The 19,224-nt window shown below is 52.8% G+C and overlaps 8 protein-coding genes across 8 annotated transcripts in view; 4 read left to right on the forward strand and 4 right to left on the reverse strand.

Moving 5' to 3' along the window:
• CCM_08878 (uncharacterized protein) overlaps window positions 1-404 on the forward strand; it is a gene marked incomplete at both ends in the record, with an annotated part of 1,823 nt that extends 1,419 nt beyond the window's left edge. Inside the window, one exon of the mRNA XM_006674014.1 lies at window positions 12-404. Within this exon, the coding sequence (XP_006674077.1) occupies window positions 12-404 (393 nt within the window). The remainder of the gene's footprint in view (window positions 1-11) is intronic.
• Window positions 405-946: 542 nt separating this feature from the next.
• CCM_08879 (uncharacterized protein) lies at window positions 947-1,616 on the reverse strand (the record flags this gene model as incomplete). The annotated part of the gene is made up of 2 exons (XM_006674015.1): window positions 947-1,414; window positions 1,518-1,616. 2 exons carry the CDS (start codon window positions 1,614-1,616, stop codon window positions 947-949), a joined length of 567 nt encoding a protein of 188 aa, XP_006674078.1.
• A 2,332-nt stretch (window positions 1,617-3,948) lies between these two features.
• CCM_08880 (uncharacterized protein) lies at window positions 3,949-5,699 on the reverse strand (the record flags this gene model as incomplete). The annotated part of the gene is made up of 3 exons (XM_006674016.1): window positions 3,949-4,756; window positions 4,805-5,369; window positions 5,426-5,699. The coding sequence occupies 3 exons, from the start codon at window positions 5,697-5,699 to the stop codon at window positions 3,949-3,951; spliced, it is 1,647 nt and encodes a 548-aa protein (XP_006674079.1).
• An 862-nt stretch (window positions 5,700-6,561) lies between these two features.
• Window positions 6,562-7,576, reverse strand: CCM_08881 (uncharacterized protein; the record flags this gene model as incomplete). Its single annotated transcript, XM_006674017.1, has 2 exons — window positions 6,562-7,507; window positions 7,545-7,576. 2 exons carry the CDS (start codon window positions 7,574-7,576, stop codon window positions 6,562-6,564), a joined length of 978 nt encoding a protein of 325 aa, XP_006674080.1.
• Window positions 7,577-7,923: 347 nt separating this feature from the next.
• CCM_08882 (subtilisin, putative) lies at window positions 7,924-10,723 on the forward strand (the record flags this gene model as incomplete). Its single annotated transcript, XM_006674018.1, has 5 exons — window positions 7,924-7,951; window positions 8,023-8,515; window positions 8,665-9,579; window positions 9,645-10,008; window positions 10,091-10,723. The coding sequence occupies 5 exons, from the start codon at window positions 7,924-7,926 to the stop codon at window positions 10,721-10,723; spliced, it is 2,433 nt and encodes an 810-aa protein (XP_006674081.1).
• Window positions 10,724-11,849: 1,126 nt separating this feature from the next.
• Window positions 11,850-14,351, forward strand: CCM_08883 (cysteinyl-tRNA synthetase; the record flags this gene model as incomplete). Its single annotated transcript, XM_006674019.1, has 2 exons — window positions 11,850-13,147; window positions 13,208-14,351. The coding sequence occupies 2 exons, from the start codon at window positions 11,850-11,852 to the stop codon at window positions 14,349-14,351; spliced, it is 2,442 nt and encodes an 813-aa protein (XP_006674082.1).
• A 1,172-nt stretch (window positions 14,352-15,523) lies between these two features.
• CCM_08884 (uncharacterized protein) lies at window positions 15,524-17,636 on the reverse strand (the record flags this gene model as incomplete). Its single annotated transcript, XM_006674020.1, has 5 exons — window positions 15,524-16,247; window positions 16,348-16,586; window positions 16,661-16,720; window positions 16,762-17,046; window positions 17,172-17,636. 5 exons carry the CDS (start codon window positions 17,634-17,636, stop codon window positions 15,524-15,526), a joined length of 1,773 nt encoding a protein of 590 aa, XP_006674083.1.
• Window positions 17,637-17,983: 347 nt separating this feature from the next.
• CCM_08885 (uncharacterized protein) lies at window positions 17,984-19,096 on the forward strand (the record flags this gene model as incomplete). Its single annotated transcript, XM_006674021.1, has 4 exons — window positions 17,984-17,993; window positions 18,064-18,234; window positions 18,331-18,633; window positions 18,735-19,096. The coding sequence occupies 4 exons, from the start codon at window positions 17,984-17,986 to the stop codon at window positions 19,094-19,096; spliced, it is 846 nt and encodes a 281-aa protein (XP_006674084.1).
• Window positions 19,097-19,224: the final 128 nt, after the last annotated feature.

Consider the following 19,224-nt stretch of genomic DNA (forward strand, 5'->3'; position numbering starts at 1 on the left):
CCTTGCGGCAGTGGGCACGGGCGGCGCGGCTGGCGCGTCGGGGCGGTGCTGTCGGGGGCGGCGCCGCATTCACCGGCTCCTTTGCCGTCGGCGGCTACACCATCTCCTCCGGGCTGGTCGCGTCCGAGGTGTCGGCGGCCGAGGTGGACGCGGTGCTGGCCGAGATCCTGCCCGACGTCTGCACCGACGCCATCGGCGAGGCGGCGCCCTCGCTGCGCCCCGTGACGCTGCCGACCGGCCCGGCCAAGATTCCCGTGCTCGCGCGCAAGAGGCAGGCGGGCGGCGACACGCCGGAGCTCAAGCGCTGGAGGGTCGCCGCCGTCGCCCTGCTCGCCCAGCAGGCCATCAAGGACGCCCTCGCCGAGGCCGTCAAGCAGGCGCAGCAGGATATGGGAACGAAGTAGAGGCGCGCGCGGAGGAGGCAAGCAAAGTGGGAGCAGGCTACTGGTTAGGGTAGAGATACGGGGAGGGGGGGTGTGAATTCATCGGGGGGAGCTTGAGACACTAGAACCATTCAAGTGGTTGTAGCTAGTGAAGTTGATAGCACTGAGTAGTTCTTTAAAAAAACGTTGTTTCAGAAAAACATTGTCTTGCTGGTAGTTCAAGATGGAAACATTGCAGTGTACTTGTTGGCAGAATTTATCTGGTACATGCTGGCGGGGGTATAGAATCCTCAAAGTCGCCAGGCTGGGGAATTGCATCTCTCCCTCTCTCTGCCATGAAGAAATCACTCAGGATTAAAGCGCGATTATTCAGAGCATTCCTTTTCTATATTCTGCTTGACTAGGATTTCCTTTGACAGTGCAATGCAGATGACCTCTCCTCTCTCTGTGCTTGTAACCTCCAACGATTGCCGCAAGTCCAAAGCTTCACTCGGCCAACCACAGGTAGAAGAAAATAATAAAAAAATGCCAATCATGACCAAAGAACTTGACCAAGTCTACCTCTAATAGTAGCCGATCCGCCTGCTACAAAACTGCGTCCACTCCCAGAACCTCATGGCGTCCGGCGCGCGCTCCGGCCGCGCCCATTCCTGCCGCGGGGGGTACGGCGAGGGATCCAGGGTCAGACGCAGCCGGAACCGGGGCGTGTGCTGCGGCGGCTGTCCCCGTTCCGGCACGTGCGACTGGGCGTGGAACGCGCCGCGGTCCAGGCGCAGCGTGTACGTCTTGGGCCGAAAGGCGGCCTCTTCGAGCACGTCCTCGTTGATGGCGGCGCGGTCCGGATGGGGGGCGGAACGCAGGCGGCGTTTGGTCAGCGTCAGCTCGATTTCCACCGGACCGGCGGCCAGGGAGGAAGCGTCGTCGTCGCCGTCCCTGCCCAGGCTCACCTGCTGCTGCAGAGACGCGGCGTCGCGTGCCTTCCACTCCGTCTCGGCCGCGATCCAGACGTTGAGCTCCGCGCGGCATGTAAGCTGCTTCCCGGGGAGGGGGAGGTTTCCGGGCATGGTTAGCAGCGCCGCGCATTCAAGGTAGGAAGAATGAAATAAAAACAAGAATAAAAAAGGAGAGCCATACCTTTCCGGTACCGTCTGGGTGAAAGACGATTTCGCTGGAAGCAAACGCGTCCCAGCGCCAGGGCTCGCTGCAAAGAATAGACAGCAGCGTCTCGGGCATATTTTAGCTGTGCAGATGTACGTGTCTCGGTTTTCGGCTGCCTACGGGATCACGGACAAGTCTTATATAAGTTGTGAATTTTTTTTTCTCTGCCGGCGCACAGATGCGCCCATCAGCAATCGAGCCAGTTCAAAAGTCATGCACACAAGTGTCCTGTTTCAAGTATCCTTACGTCACGCAGGGCAGGCAGGTTTCTTTAGCGCCATGCTGCAATCTGTGTTTATGCGTATTCCACCATTGTTATTCATCTACTTCTGGAGACTCTTCCCATTTGATACAAAAGTAGGGTGCTTCTTGCTGCTGGTGTGTTTGTTTCTGTCCAAGTAGTGGAAGCCTAGGGTCGCAGGCAGCTACGAACGGCATCCGTCCGTGGACAGTCGCAAACAAAGTACGCGGGACCGTCCACGCTGCTGCGATAAATCTTGGTAAATGCCCCATCCCAAATGAATTTAGCAAGAGATAGATGCAATGTTTGCGTGGTATTGCTAGCTCTCTTACTAGTGATAAGCGCCGTCTTTGGCGGCGCCAAGCGGCTGTGCAGGTGCTCTTCGCCGCGGTCAGCGTCTTGTACTACACCCAAAAACCAGTTAGCGGGAATTCAAAAGGCACTAGCTGAGACTCAGAGCTCCTTTTGAGCTAGTCAACATCCGCCGGTAAAACGGCTGAATCTCCCACCAAGGGAAAAAGAGTTACCCCGTGCCTCGGCTCCGCGAGTTATACTTTCTCCTACATTGAATAAACAAGTCACGCAATACCGTTGCGATTCGACGACTACACGACATCATTAGGAGTCGACGTGCAAGTTTTTTGTTGGCATAAGAAGGGAGCAGACCTTGGCTGAAGATGCTCCTCACTGGCTCCAAAGCTACGTTTCCTGTTGCTGCTCGTCAGAGCGCGCGAGATGAAAGAGGGAACAAAAAGGGTGACACGGGTAACGGATTATATGCAGTGTACCACTGATCCAACGTAGTACCGCCTTTTAGGCTTCCCTCCAGTACCAGTAACTACCACGGGAGGAATGCTGACTTGCTGACGGAGACTGGTGACCAGAGGCCGGGTTCTTGCATCCGAGCTTGCCTGCCCTCCGCCGAACACGCTTCATCTATCTTGCCCAGTGACTCGACACTTTCACAAATTCAGAAACAGTCAGTATTAGATAAGTGACACGAACCTTTCAAAGAAAAAAGAAAAGAGAAAGGTACCCTTGCACAACCATCGAGCGTGTGTGCTGTGGTCGCCTTGATCGGGCGGATCCCTTATGGTGAGGCGGTGAATTTAAAAAAAAAAAAAATAGTCGCATACTATCAATAGTACTAAGATAGAGCAGTGAGTAGCTTAATTCTCTGTGCGAGTAGGGAATCAGCGGCGTGCAAAAGTGCCCACCCGCCTTGGCAGCGTGGCGTCAATTCACTGCAGAACGGTGAGCAAGGCTCAGAGGGCGTACTGGCGCAGAGAGGCGGAGTGACAGTGTCTTGCCTATCCTTACATGAATACGGCCAAAAAAAAGACCACATGCTGAAATGCGCCACCTGGCCACGTTCCCTGGTCGAGAGCGCGTGAGGTGCCTAATGATGGTACCACACGCCCTGAACCGTGGGGAAACGGCCGTGTTGCAGAATTGTGATATATGCACATACGTACAAGGGCAAAAGTAGCACCACGCACTTGTGTGGGCGCCACCACTTTTGCCGTGGCACAATTGTGTGACGAGAAAAGCCCAATCTCGTGCGGCAGGTTGGGGAGAAATAGCCAGGTAGGCAGAAAATGCTCCATCCTCCCAACGTACCAGCTGGCGCCAATAGATGACATCAAAATCCAGCCAAGATGTTCCCGCCCAAGGAGGAAGTTAAATGGCATGTGACGGAGACTGATGCGACAGATAGTTATTGCGTGGCTTTGCCATGTAGCATTGGTGGCTGGCACAACGCGATGCATGCTGGGCGCGCCGAGACACAACAGACTTGGGGGTCGAATTATAACATATCAAGAAGACAACAGACTTGGGGGTCGAATTACAACATATCAAGAAGCTAAAAATACAAAATTGGTTACATGAGCCGAGATCCTTCACAAATACATCCGCTCCGGACGAGATCAGTGTGCCATCATGAGAAGAGCGGGAATTAACGACAGGTAACAGCTGTCGGCCCCTCAGCTTCTATTGCCATCTCTTCTGGATCACACACACACACACACACACACACACACACACACACACACATACAAACGACTCCGGGGTCCATAAGATTTGGAGCTGTTGGAGCGCCGATGATTCAATCTATTCGGGCACGCCTGGTTCTGTCCTTGGATGTTGTTGACGGTACATGGCGGGTTAAAAGCGGACAGAGTTAGGGTGATGGTCGGGGCTTCTGACCCGGTATATCGGCGGTGGAAGATCCTCGCCTCGAATGGCAGGCAACGAGGGTGCAAAAGTTGCCTTGTGGGGGAGCTCGCTATGCGTGCTGAGAGAAGGATTGGTGTCTGTGTACATATCGCTGCTGTCGCTGGCGAGGGATGTCGGAGACGATGAGGATGAGGATTCGGCCAAGAAGTATGATGCGGCGGCTGAAAACTGTAGCGCGGGATACGTAAACTTGAGGGAAAGTTCCAGCATGTGCTCTGCGACGCATGCATATACGTTGCGACGCGCGCCGACTTCAGCTTCCGTGAGAGCGGAACCAGAATGTTTCGAGGGGTTGCAGTTGGCTTTGTCGCCATTTTGTTTGGTGCTTGTAGCCGCCTGCGTCCCCTTATCAAGTGAGCGGCGAGGCGGCTCGGAGCCAGCTGAATAGTCTTTTCCGCAGATTGGACATGTATCACTAGGCCGATCGCAGGGCATACGGCTGATGCGAGCCAAGTTCAAAATCCTCTTATTCTTTTCCTGGGCGTGATGGCTGTGCAGATGACTGACCAAATCGGCGGCCATCAACTCGGTCGACTCGAACTCGGCTGGAGAGACACCTGGACACATTGGACACTTCCAATGAAGATTTCTTTGCAATTTCCGGACCCAGTCTGATCCATGGTAGATTCGCATGTGGGATTGCCACTGTCGCTCGGTTTCGAATGAGGGTGGGCTACTTTGGTTGCATTTCTCGTCCAAGCAGACGTATGGTTTGGCGGTATGCAGAAAGTGACACCTGGCTCTTTTAGTAACATCTTCTAGGTAGAGGCGTATGAAGACTTACATGTCTTGATCCCAGGCCAAGGAGTCTTCAGAACAAACCTCTCCACAGACTGGACAATTCGTCGGTGGAGGATCTGTTGGCGTCTGGAGAGTCTCTGCAACAGGCAACCGCCATAACGCTGGGTCGGGATCCTTGGGCCCAATGCGCTCTTGTTCGCTCTCATGTCTGTGATAGAGTGTCTTGTAGTGAGTAAAGAGAATAGCGTCTGCCAAAGCCTTGAGGAGACCGGCAGGTTCGTCGCCAGGTGCCGTGGGCCGTTCCAACCCAGACTCGAAGTAGCCCACTCCCATGGATTTCCACCAGCCAGGTGGCTCGTGATGGAATTTCGGCTGCAGAGCTGGATATGTGGCCCGAATGTGTTTGATGATGGCGCCATTCACGTCGGGGTTTTCATGGCGCTTGCGGTAAAGTGCAACTCGCCACCCGAATCCGGCAGGAGAGTAAAACAGTATAATGCTGGCCACATCTTCTAGTCGTGTGAGTGCTGCTTCCATATCCGCAAGCTGCGAGTCAAAGTGACCATCGGGTAGTTTGGGCACAGTATGCCGCTTTACCGTCGTGAGAACTATTGACCTTGCAGGTTAGATCGATTGTATAAAAGCAGGATAGTTTCTTCCTTACCAGTCAACAAATCCTCCTCCAGATCCGCCAGATCTAGCGTTATTAGGAGGCGAATTTTATTCCTGGATGGGTCCAACTGTGAGTCGAGGTTTGGCCCATCCTCTACACAGACACCAAGCGATTTGATCCAGTCCAGGAAGCGCAAGTGCGTCGCTTCGATTCGGCGCCTGTCTTTCTGCTTGAGTGGCTGACGCTCGATTTCATCCAGCACAGCGTCGCAAAATTCTGCCCTCGAGTAGAGCGGGCGCTTGACGCGGTGCGGATTCAGTCTCATGGTGCAAAGTGATGCAGGTAGGTTTGTTGGCGTGGGCAAGATGTCTGAACTTGAAGTGTATGTGCTTAGATTTTAAAGGAAACCGGAAGTTGAAGGAGGGACATTGTCACACCGAGTTTGAGGCACTGTTTGTCGCCGCCCTGCGAGGTTACACAAAGCGTCAGCCAGTGGACGGTGGACGTCTGGCCGCCGTCAGCCAGCTGGCAAATAGAGGTAGGCTGCAGCTGAGGTCTGACGGACGCAAGCAAATCAAACGGGCGCCTACCCGAAACAGTGGGCGCAATGCAATGGATCGACGGATGGGACGGGATGCAACATGTGCCTGCACATACGACCGTGACGTGCCCTGGTCGCATGGGTCCTTTTGTCTGTGCTGCCTGCACTGCTTGCCTGATGGCCGCCTTTTCCGCCAAGGTACTCGGTACATAGGTACATAGTTCCCTACCTAGATACAGTGGGGGGAGGTGCATGCACCCGAATGTACCGAGTACATCCGGATCGACACTGTGGGGCAGCTGGTATCGCGTTGCAGCAACAGATTTGTACCGAGTACGGAGTACAAATCTGCAAATCTGTCAGCTGGCCCCCAACATGTATTTGGCCCCGCCCTCATCCTCCTTTATGCATCCCAGTATTAATATGCACAAATATTGCATAATCTGGCCCAGCACCGCCCAGCACCGCCCCATTCCTCATTCCTCCTCTCTTGATTCTTGTTGCGGCGGCAGCTGTAATTTGTTAGACCTGCGGATTTATCATGCCGGCGTAGGTCACGTTGAAAATGTGACTCATTCTTTAGGTACAAACACTAACTGGCCTTGATCGCCGATTTGCTTTCCGGGATGACTGGCAGGCAGCGCTCCTACATCGCCCCCGGCAGAATCCAACGGATAGAGGTAGACTCATCCCCCGATGCCTCTCCCCCTTCGCCACCGGAGTCTGTTTCAGTTTCCACGTCAAAATCATCTGCGCTGTTCAACACAGGTTCAGAAACCCTCTCCCCCACTAATTTTGCACCATGCCTGTACGGTTTTGCAACCAGCCGCTTTTCCCCGGTAAAGATGAGCTTCCTTTTATACTTCAGCTTGACGACTTTGATTGCAAAAATGGCCTCTGCTTCTTCCGTCATTCGCTGGCTGGTGGCACTGCCATGAGTATATGTCACCTCCGGGCCGAGTTTGACCGTGCCACAATCCAATCCCACCTTCCCATGTGTTTCGAGCCGTTTGCCACGACAAATCTCGATAGCTTTTTCGCTGCAAAGCTTCAACCCGGTGATCATGTAAACGTAACCGCCAAAACAGTCCAAATGCCTCTGAACCTTCGGGGAGCATTCAATGGCTCTGATGTAGTCCGACAGTCCAAACGTTACCTGCAGCCCACGCAATTTAGGGATGGAAAAGCTTTCCACGTCATTGCTCTTGTGACCAATCTGTATTCTGCCACCAAAAGCTTGAGAGGCCGCTGCCTCGGTAAACATGGCATTACCGCTGGTGCCTATATCTGTTGCGCCGATAGAGACGTTGGACATGCAAGACGGTTTGACTCGACGCTCGTCATATGTCAGAATTTCGCCGTCGCCATCGTTGATGATCATCAAGTCTTCAACGTTGCTGATAATGTGACCAATCAACAATTCACCCTGATGGAAAAGAATAGGAAGAATGTGGTATTCATCGACTCTGACAGACGCCATTGAATATTTTTTGAGAGTTTTTAAATCGCCGAGGACGATTTCGAGGGGCAGCTGTACTGGGAGGGCGAAGAGCGAGGTGCCAAACATATACTGGTATATCCTCCAACAAACACTCAAGATAACCATAGTTATAGATTGACTCTACTTACAGACTAGTTCCCCGAAAACAGGCCCTTGACATCTTTTCAGCTTGGGGTAGCACAACATACGGCTGAGCCAGTATTTACGAAGTCGAGAAGGGAGGGGGGGCGGATCACTAACATGGCTGATATGAGCTACTTTCCAGTGTAAACTGCCATGCAATGCATCTGTACAGAGTACGCCACGATGTGATAACAGTCCTTGCCGTACGGAAGAGGAGGCAAAGCTTCCCGGGTGGGAGTGAGATTGAAAGGCTGAGCCCCGTCTTCATTCTGTGCTGGTTTTGTAACAGGCTGTTCCCCCATCGGACAGAGCTGCAACATTCGTGCTCGGCAGAACGATACAGCTTCTAAACGTTTCCCCGGCTGGTCGAGCTAGATTAGGGCGATGGATCGCGCTATCTTTATAGAAGAGTGTATGTTCTCAAAACTACTGAAGAAATTATATCCCATCACGAATACCATCAGACTAACGAATCCGCTAAAGTGCGATCGCTGGATGCGCTGCCAACCCTGGAGCGGACGGAACGACGGAGTCTTCGCACAAGGCTGCGGAACTTTTTCTCAAAATCATACGCGGAAACGCTTGGTCTCCTCAGAAGCTTCAGGTCCAACCATTCACCGCCTCCGAAAGATGAGCCTGTCACCGATTTCCCAGACAGGTCGGCCAGGTTGCACATCGCAAACAGAGTCATGAAGCTCGCCGACACGGCCAGATTCACCGACGACGGTCCTGAAATGGCGGAGTTGGAGTCTCTCCTCAACTGCGGCATCCGTGAGAACCTGGATATCCTTCACTCCGTGTTAGAGGAGCAACTGCGCAACTGCAAAACTCACCATGTCCTACGCCTGCGACTGACTGGGTTCCGCCACAAAGATCACAATGACTCGAAGACAAATTTCCAGTTTTGCATCAATCCGCGTCACAGTGGTCCCACCTACCAATACTCATGGGTGAAATGCACCGCGAATTTCCAGTTGTATGTCCACTCTGCTGCTTTGGCTCTCCCTTTAGATGGAACGCTCGCATTTGTGCCACCGTCCCCGTGATTTACAAGCATTGTGCTCTCAGCACAAACCTGATGGGCGAATAATGTCATCAAGTACATCGAGGCTAACTGGTCAGCAGGCATTCGTCCACCCCAAGGGCAGAAAAAACGCTCTGCCAGCAAATCGACAAAGCTGAGAACGACAACAAATATCTTCACATCTCCATCAATCCTCAAGGTCGAACACAGCCGAATATCAATAGCGACAGGGCAGACCGAAATACACCGCAATGGCCAGAAAATCACGATTTGGTCGTCGAGTACGGAGGGTCTACCGCAACGATGCGAATGAAGAGCTTGGCCCAGCTTATAGCGGCTCCCGAAAATGCAGGGATTCATAGCTCGACGCATGCTACCGTGAAACAGAAACGTCGTTTATGCTTCAATAGACGTCGCTTATGCTTCAATTTGGCTCTTTCTGCCTTCTTCCTCAAAGTTTCGTCAAGGAAACAAGTTCGATGGTGTCAGGGAAGCAACCTTGATGCGAACATATACTTTTGTCAAGACCCAGGCCCTCCTTGCCTGCAAGACCAAACACAAGCATATCTCTCCTATCCAATTGATCTTGGCTCACCAGAGCCAGAAGCTGATCGAGACCTGGAATGCGATCTGAGATTACTAGAACTGGGGAAGCTTTTGGTTGAGGTCAGGTTCTGGAGAACCCCAGACATTGGTGGCGGTGAAGACATGTCCATGGAAAAGATCCGACAGGAGTTGGAGTCGCTCATAATTGACCAAGAGTTGAATGGCTGTGAAATTTCCTTCGTCAACATCGTCAAAGCATGTCTCGATTCGGCGGGCAAGTTTGCCACGGGAGCGCCTGGCGACCGCGACTTCCTAGAATACATGTTCTCCCAAATTATCCAGCCACTCGCTGCATGGGCTGAGATCGATATCGCTGCCGAGGATTCTGATGACCGCATTTTAGCTGTCACTGAGGAACCGCGAAAGCAACTGGAGGAGCTGCCCCATAGCAGGGTCAGGGGAGTGGACAGGTTTGTTCTCTTTTCTATTGCAACCATCAAATCGTCGAGCTTCGGAAGCTAACAACAATGCAAAGTGACGGAGCGAGATTGTTCATGCATAAAATGCGGGATTTCACGAATAACTATGTGAATAAACTCTGCAGCAGACCGACGAGCAAGACATTGCCAGGCCATCGGAACAACAAGGTCCGCATAGCTGTAATCGACAGCGGCGTGTGCAGCAGAGATTTGGAGATCCGGCTGTATATGAAAAACAAGAGAATTGCAGATGTGCGCAACTTCTCCAGCTTGGATGTTCATGATTGGGAAGACATCCACGGTCATGGAACAACGGTTGCGAAAATAGCCTTGGAAGTTGCCCCACAGGCGGACATCTTTATCGCAAAGGTAGTGAACTCGCAGGACATTTCGGACGCCAATTTATTCAATGTGGCCAAGGTGAGTAACTTGAGCTTGCGGTGAAGCGATGGCCAACTTGGCTGTACTACTGTCTGGAGCTAATACTTTGGGTCGGGACCAGGCAATTGATTGGGCGGTTCAAGTTTGGAAAGTAGATATTATCAACTTGTCACTCGCTATGAAGCTCAAGTTGGATGATATCGATGAGTCGCTCTCATATGCCTTGATTCCAGGATCGAAAATTATTTTCGCCGCGGCACACGAGAATGTTGGCCGCAACGAACGCCCATCTTGGCCCGGTAGTAAAACCGGTGTCATTGCGATTCACTCCACTGATGGCTTGGGGAACCCTCTCCCAACGAATGCAAGCGTCGGCAAGGAGGAATACTTTGCCACGTTGGGAAGTGGGATCCCCGTGAAAGAGGCCTTCTACAAGACGAAGAATCATCGAGATGTCTATGCGACGGGAGCGTCGTACGCGACACCAATCGCGGCAGGGATTGCCGCCAACGTGCTGGAGATCCTCCGGCATGAGGCATCCGAACGGTTTGATGATGTGAGGACGTATTTCTACAATGGCCGCTACATCAAAACACTCTTCGAAGAAATGTCCCAGGAAACCAACGGGTGCCGTTTTGTGCAGCCATGGACATTTTGGGAGGCCATGAGCGACTCCTCAAGGTTTCGTGACATTGAACTGAAGCCAAACGACGAGAAGAATATCATCAAAGTGTTGGAGCTGTTGGCGGTTTGAGGGAAAAGCAATGATGGAGGACTTGAAATGACGATAGTAGACGGACTAGAATCGGCTCGAAGATAGGGTATGAAACTGTGCAATAAAATATCGCCATGTGTGTCAATTTTTCCATGCGTACAGTAACTGCGCATTTTTGAATAAATAAAGGGGTAAATTTTCTTTTCTCTGGACAAGAAAGAGCTCAGAAGCTGAGCGGGTGAGTCGGTGCCCGGCCATGGTTCGTGACTGGGCGCAATTGCGCAGACAGTCAGATGAACAAAACTACTTGTAGTAGACGGCTACATAGGTGTATAATATAATCTAAGTAGTTCGTTGATATATTATTAGAATTCGCTAATAACTAGTTAGTATAGTTACACGATTCACGCTAGGTGCGGCCCGAGTAACCCGAGTAACGCGTCAGGGGCTAGGTATCTACTTAGGTACAGGTAGGTACCTACCTACACTACTGTAGTTACGCGGAGGTGTTTCTAACATGGCCTCTGGGGGATTTCTACATCATAGACTATTAGGGCACGATGTAAACCGTATTTTAGAAGCTCAAATATTATGTCAGAAATGCCCAGATTTATGGCAACATTGTTAGGAAATATGTCAGACGGAGAAAACATGTTCTGGTCAGAAAACCCCGCCTCCCGCGTTAGGCCTACATACCTGGAGGTACCTACCAGGGTAGGTGGGGAACCCAGGTAGGTACTGTTTAATAAAGTGCTGCTCCGTAGGTGATAACTATCCCAAACACCATACCAGGTCATCCAGGTAATCACTACATACCACCCCATGGATATCCCCAACCGACTCGAGCGGCCAGCACACCATCCGTTGAGCCTCCATCTTTCTTATATGGACAAGCAAACAAGTTAGCGATGGCTTTGAGGAATCGTTCAAACAGTCCTTTGTTCGGCATTTCTGGTGTGGGGACTACTTCGGTGAGTCACACCTATCTGTGCAACGCAAAAAGCTGAAGGAAGATTGGAGTGGGCGTCCTAGTAACACCACACGATGACTCTGCTGCGTCGCGCTACTTCCATTCCTCCACCAAACGTGCGACTTCTCTTCTCTCTTGCATCTTCGTTGGCACCGACAGCCTCCTTCTCAGTCATCTTCACTTCACGTCCGAATCATGGCTTCTGACGGCCGCAAACAACCGCCGTGGACCCCCCCTCAACCCCGTCCCGATGCTCAGCTGCCCCGTTTGAAGATCTACAACAGCTTGACGAGAAACAATGACGATTTTGTCCCAGCTGACCCAACTGGAAAACTGGTAACGTGGTACGCGTGTGGGCCAACAGTTTACGAAGATGCTCATCTTGGTCATGCCAAGAATTATGTCTCAACCGATATTATCCGCCGCATCATGACAGACTACTTTGGCTTTCATGTCAAGTTTGTCATGAATACAACTGATATTGATGACAAGATCATCCTCGCCGCTCGCCAGCAGCACCTGCTGGCCCTCTTTGAGAAAGAACATGCCGCTGAGGATGGCTTGGTGAGCGACACAGTCTTGACTGTTGCCAAAGCAGCGCTTCGACAGTACATCGCCAAGAACCTCCCATCATTGCCCTCTGATACGGATCTGGATACAATTTCCAAGGCTGTCGACAAAGTATACGGAGAAAAGGTTGCTCCAACCGCCGTTGCCAATCCCGCAGCTGCAAGGCATAGTCAAGCTGTTACCGTCGACGATCTACTTTTGAAGGCGCATCTTGGGACGGCACAGTCAGCTATCGAGGCTCTTCACAGCCCGCCCAAACTGCCCGAGTTTCTCGCCAAGACGAATGATATCTTGCTCCCATACCTCGATGCTTTACATGGTGCAGACGTTGACTCAAACAATCACAAAATATATCTCCAACGGACTCAGAAATTCGAGCGCCGATTCTTCGAGGACATGGATGCGCTCAATGTCCTGCCGCCGCATCAGCTCACTCGTGTGACTGAGTACGTCCCCCAGATTGCCCAATTTGTTGACAAGATTGTGGCAAACGGCTTCGCTTATGCAACGTCCGATGGCTCTGTCTATTTCGACATTGACTCATTCGAGAAGGCTGGGCATAGCTACTCAAGATTGGAGCCATGGAATAAGAACGATCGCGCCCTTCAAGCTGATGGCGAAGGTTCCCTGTCCAAGGGTGGATCCATGAAGCGAAGCCCGAATGACTTTGCGCTGTGGAAAGCGAGCAAGCCGGGCGAACCAGCATGGCCGAGTGTTTGGGGTCATGGACGGCCGGGATGGCATATTGAATGCTCTGCAATGGCTTCTGATGTGCTTGGGAAGACGATAGATATACATTCCGGAGGAGTTGACCTTCGCTTTCCTCACCATGACAATGAGCTGGCACAATCAGAAGCCTACTGGTCGACCCCTGGCTGCCAAGTGCAATGGACAAACTACTTCATCCACATGGGACCACTGAGGTAAATGCGGCCTCGCAAAACGCATAGAGTGAGTCGTATAGTGGTACTGACATTTTCTAGAATTCGAGGTCTCAAGATGAGTAAAAGCCTCAAGAACTACACCACCATCCGAAGCGTTCTCTCTGAAAAGGAATGGAGCGCACGATCCCTCCGCATTTGCTTTCTCCTTATGCCTTGGCAAGACGCCATTGAAGTGACCGAAGAGCTGATGAAGGCCGTCTTCAGTTGGGAAGATAAGCTCAACAACTTCTTTTTGAAGAGTTTGGACATATGGAAACAGTACAATGCTCGACCCTCGACAAACCAATCGCCTCGCGCCTCGGACCAACCTTTGCTAGATGCACTGGAAAAGGCGAAAGCTAGCGTCGACGCAGCTCTGCTGGATTCTTTCAATACCTCAACTGTTATGCGGGTCATTGCGGATCTCGTCACCGAGTTCAACTCGACGGAGGCAGTGTCAGACCAAACGATTATTCTGCTCGCCCAGTGGCTGACACGCATGGTCACAATATTTGGCCTTGATCGCGAAGGAGATCTCAGTATAAAAGACCGCGTAGGTTGGTCGGGTCTCGAGATCCCTACGTCAGCAAAGCCGTACATCTATCCTGCGTCCCAATTGCGCGACAAGGTTCGAACCTTGGCGCGTTCCGGCTCTGTGGATTACACAGCTATAGCCACACTTGCTGACGACGTTACACTCATGGTGCCAGACTCGACGTCTGAATCCTCCAAGCCATACAACCAGGTGCTGCAGCAATTTGGCTCTAGTATTAAGGCTCTCGCACACCAGCAAGCCGCAGCAAAAGACCTTCTCGCGCTCTGCGACCAGCTGCGCGATGTGCATCTATGGAATTTAGGCATATATCTTGAAGACCGCGCCTTGCAACCCGCTCTTGTTCGACCCCTGGATAAGCTACTGGTAGAGGCACGGGCAGCGCAGGAAGAAGCTGCCGGTGCGAAGGCAGCAGCCAAACTGCAGCAGGAGGCCCGGGAGGCTGAGAAGGAACAGGAGTTGCACGAACGTGCCAAAATTGATCCCTCGTCGATGTTCAGGACCTCGGGCGAATACCTGGAGTGGGACGAAAGCGGTATCCCGACCGTGGATTCTACAGGGACTGTAATCTCCAAAAATAGACGTAAGAAATTGGTCAAGGATTGGGAGAAACAAAGTAAGTTACATGAAGAATGGCTCGCAAGGCAGTAGCCAGCCTGAGGACAAGACTACCCAGACAGCGATACTCTCTCGATGGATGTGTGCTCTCAACAGTCTCGATTAGTCTCAAGTTGTTGAGTTTCGTGGAAATTTTTGCTGCAATCGCAGATTCACCTAGGCAGCGTCACACTTTCTGGCTCGAGCATGTTTAGTATTGAAGGGGAATAGGAGGTCATTGTCACCCGGAGTTTGTCAGACGGTGGTGAGGTTACCCAGTACAGAAAGCGTCAACCAGGCAGCCACACCGGGTTACCATTCCGGGATGAGCCTTGTATGCCGCATCAGTAAAGGGAAAAAGAACATAGAAAACATCAAATCCACATGCTGCCTGGCGGGCCGTCATGTGGCCGTGCCAGTTGTTGGAGGCTGCAGCAGAACGAGCACAAGAAGCAACCTTGCACCCCCCCTTCGCCCAATGTTCGCTGTCATGCCGATGACCGCGATTCAAGCAGGCTGTCTGCCTAATTACCAGAAACAGCCTGAAGGCAATGGACCGGATGCAGGGAAACGGATGCGCCCTCGTGTTGTGTGCAAGTGGCCGTCGCCATGTACGTGAACAGTACTGTTTGTCTGTGCTGTCACTCAGCCTCACAAATAGTTACATCCAGATCGACAGCGACGCATCACCAGAACGCAGAGGACGGTCGCGCATTCGCCACGGCTCCCGCCCTTTGTGTGCAAATGTCTATTCGCAAGGTTACCACATACGCTCTGATGTTGGTGCAAGTCCCCCCGACATTGACACTGAAGCCAACGACGCTGGACAGAGTCAATGCTCAATAGCAGAAGAAAAATCCATCTCCATGTTTGAAAAAAAAAAAAGAGCTGCAAAGCGCGCAAATTCCCGTGACATTCAAGTTTCCGTGAGATTATTTGGCTGCGAATAAACAGCGGCGCTCGGCAGCGGTCACACACACCCGAGCTTAAAGGCTCTTTTAGATGGCTGCTGAGTTTGGCCCTTTTCGATGCCTAAAATATGCGATTCATAGCACGGTCTGAAAATAGGAACAGTGATGTTGACACCGACCTCGTGAGTGATCTAACACTGTGACTGACATGTTCTGTTCAACAACACGGTCACGTCGTGCCAAAAAAAAAAAAAAAAACAGCGCAGTTAATCCTTGCTTGGTCTGGCATCTAAAAGCTTCTCTAGGTCTACTCAGTCATCGACGGAACAAAAACCACGTCTCAGCATCGCACCCGAAGGGAAACTCACTCTGCCGTCCGCTGCCGCCTTTCCGCGACGGGCTGCTGCACTCCCCCTCGCTTTTTTCCGCCCATAGTCCAGCCAGCCCCCATCTTATCGGTATACCATTTCCCGAGTTTTGATTGCAAACAACGAATTCGACCGGCGCAGTCGACGCCATCCGCGTCTCCCGTCGCGAGGACCAAAACCAGTCCCAACGGCCCTTCCACCGCCCGCCCTGATTCACCTGGCGGTGCGTGGTCGACTCGAGCGTGCTCAAGCCGCTCGCGAGCATCTCGAGTCCAGTGACAGCCTGCACAATCTGTTTCTTGTTCAGCACTTTGAGACCTTGCCTACCACCGATGACGGCGCCAATCCAGATCTTGTCCGGAGACATGGGCTCGATGGCATGGAATTGCTTCGCTGGTGTATTGGCGGGATAGGGGCGCCGCGAGTCGCTCGGGGGGCAGTTGCATTTCCCGGTTTGGCGGCCTTGCTCGGGTGGTGGTGTCTGGGTGAGGGTCTGCGCCTCAGAGTAGCTGGGCGGGGAGGCGCAGTTGGCGATGCTGCGGCTGGTACCGGGCCAGGCAATGTTCTCCAGCTCTGAATAGCTGGGTGGGCTGGATTTCTCGTTGCTGTCGCTCATGATGCGAAAAGTGAGGGGAGCGTTTGGGTGAGGAGTGGGCAGGATGGATGACAGACTGGGGAAGCGGGTGGGATATTAAATGGATGTGAGAAGACAGTAAAAAGATTAGGCTGTCTGGCATCTCTGTACTGAGGCATCACCTGCCACTATGATACAATCTTCCGGTGAAGCGTTGACTGCTGCCTTCGCCGTCCGACACAGACACGGACTGTGTAGCAGGCTCAGCGCCCCTGAGTTCGCCAGTTATTGAGCGAAGAGGAGGCCTACAGAAAGCAGGCAACAACCGTTTCTCGCCCAGTCTCACACTATCAAGCAGCTCTCCCCATTTCTCGTTCAACATGTCCGCCTCGATGAGGCAGAGGTACAGTGTTGAACTGGTAGCTTTCCAGCTCCCCTGACTCTGGCCTTCTTACACCTGCTACTTTGTGGACGACACGGTGGAGGTTTACATTTCACATCTGGCAATACCAGATTGGTAGACACAGTTCTGAATCCATATAATGCGAACGGACTGATAATGTTGACTAGCTAGAAATTATATCCATCTTAGGTTCAAGGAGTTCTCTGACGGAGGAGATTCCGGTAACGACCACGACCGGTTCTTCATCTTCTATACACCTGAGGAAAGCGTCCGGGCTGCCGTGCCACAGGAAGGGAAGGACGCAGTGCCTTGCAACAAGATTGTACAGCCGCACCGGTTCGAATGACAAGACACGCAGGCACCAGCAGCCACTTTCCACGTCACTCTGTAGCCTAGAATTGAGTCGTCGCCCCAACATCTGACACAAGCCCGGCTCACCAAAGAGCCCCCCCCCCCCCGCCCTCCCATTTTGGGTCACGCTGACGCGGCTTGTCTGTCACGCTGACTTTTATTATGTCCCTGCCTGCGTCTTTGCCGTTGGCCGTTGGACCTTGTACGACGAATCCTTGAAATGCGTCCCATGAGCAACCGTCTATACGAGATCTTGATGAGCCGTACAGCATACACCTTGCCGTCTATATCCGTCTCCGCTCGGCCTGTCTCCTTTCCATCGACGAGTTCCACCACAGTGTGCGTGCTGTGCTCGGATTCCGAGGCGCAGGCCAGTTGCAGCCCAGTGACAATGTAGACGGGCTGGTGGTACTCGTGCTCCCACAGGTAGGCTTCGGCTCGCGGGGAGGCGTCGATCAGGGCGAGGCATTCGTCCGCCGTGATGTCAAGCAGCTCGATCGTGAGCTCCGCGCAGACCTTGTAGCAATGCGTGCGAACGTGGTCAGGCGCAAGGGTCTCGACATGGCCGGAGATGTTGGGGGATGCTCGGGAACGGCGTCGGCATCTCGCAAAGGTATGGACTTTGCCTGTGTTAAGTACGTTCATGTCATCGAGGCGGCCAATGATGCTGCCGATTTGTATCTCGCCTTTTTTGCGGGGAACTTTGAGGCAGTGGTAGCGGTCCATATTCATTCTTTTTTGAATTGGGTCGAGATGGTCGAGGACTTGCAAATGATGCGGCGCTTTGTCACAGCGAGCAGGGATTTGCTGAGGACCAAGGAAGGTGTAGTAATAGTGACAGTGGTATAGTGATGGCTGTTTGAGGATGCCATTACTACATGGGCTGCGCTGCGCCTTAAGTATTCGAGCGACAAGTCAAAAGTGCTACGTAGAGGGGGTTCCAAAGAACACAGACGTAAACGCCGAAAAGGCCCAAGATTTGTTGCTTTTTTGTTTATTGTATTCGGCGGCATGAGTAGCAAACACGATGAGCTTCAAAACGTTTCTCGACAGCATCACCGAGACAGCAACATCTTAACATGAGGCGCGGTGTGACAGGCAGGCATCCACATTTCAAGGCCCCCCGTCCTTCGTACAATGTTAGGCAGGCCATGAGCAGTCCAAATGCAGGGCGACACGCGCCGGGCCGCCACCCCCCAAGGAGGCCAAAAAGGGGTGTTGGTCGTACCTGCTCCGGCTCCAGCCGCCCCCGACGTAACCCCAGATGCAGAACAAAGGCATGCTATTCACGCAAACAAGCTCGTCATGAGACCACCGCAGACAGCGAATAGTCAGCATATGTCGAGTAATAAATAAAACATCGTCACGCCTCATGGAAGCCAGCTGCGACGCATCCAAACCACGAACCGCTCGCAAAATTATTTAGGCACCCGGCGCGAACACCTTTTCCGTCTCCCCCAGGACCAAAGACCCGTTATCTCAAAGACCAAAGACAGCATGGGACTGCCGCTACATGGGTTTGTGAAGGAGGCCGAGCCGGGACCGAGTGAGCGATGCAGGCGTGCGTGCCGGTACGAGTTCTTTCGTCGACTCAGCGACAGCATGTCGGAGGAGATTGGCCGATGCCTGACCACCAACACCCCTTTGCCGGCGCATCTTGCAGTGTACGCGTCGGTGCTTCGCATCGACGACTACCTCGTGCACGCCATGATTGCCTTTGAAGGGGCGGGCGAGACGTCCCTCGAAGATATGCCCGCAGCCCCCCAACCCATGACAGCGTCGTTGATCTCAGCTAACCCGGAAAGGGGCATCTACTCCTACAGAAAGCAGGCATCGCAGAAAAGAGCCCCCGGCTGCAGGCATTCATCTGGCGCAGCCTCGACACGATGAAGAACGCGGCCGCCGTCAAGCGGTGCCTGGCGGCGCCGCTCGCCACGCAGCTCGCGGAAGAGGCGTACGCCAACATGGTCCATCCCGCACCAGGGGACCACACCGTCTATCCGCTCTTTCAGCTGGAGACGGTGGCGTCGGAGGACCAGCCGCCGCTGGCGGACGGGGAGGGGGAGCTCTGGCCGTCGACGCCGGCCTGGCACGTGCAACGGCACTGGCGGGCCATGCCCAACTCGCGAGGCAGGGCGGCGCTGCGCGATCGGCTGATTCAGCTGGGATATCTGAAGCCTGAGTATGGATAGTGTCGTTGTCGTGATTCGGTACAAGACATTTCGTGGGAGAGTACAGACGAAGTTTGAATAAAGTCGTGATAGCCTTGAGACTGCCTAAAAACGATGCTGAAACGTCAACGTGTGAAGTGGTGAACTGT

The sequence above is a fragment of the Cordyceps militaris genome (genome assembly GCF_000225605.1).
Source record: "Cordyceps militaris CM01 unplaced genomic scaffold CCM_S00007, whole genome shotgun sequence".
Taxonomy (NCBI): domain Eukaryota; kingdom Fungi; phylum Ascomycota; class Sordariomycetes; order Hypocreales; family Cordycipitaceae; genus Cordyceps; species Cordyceps militaris.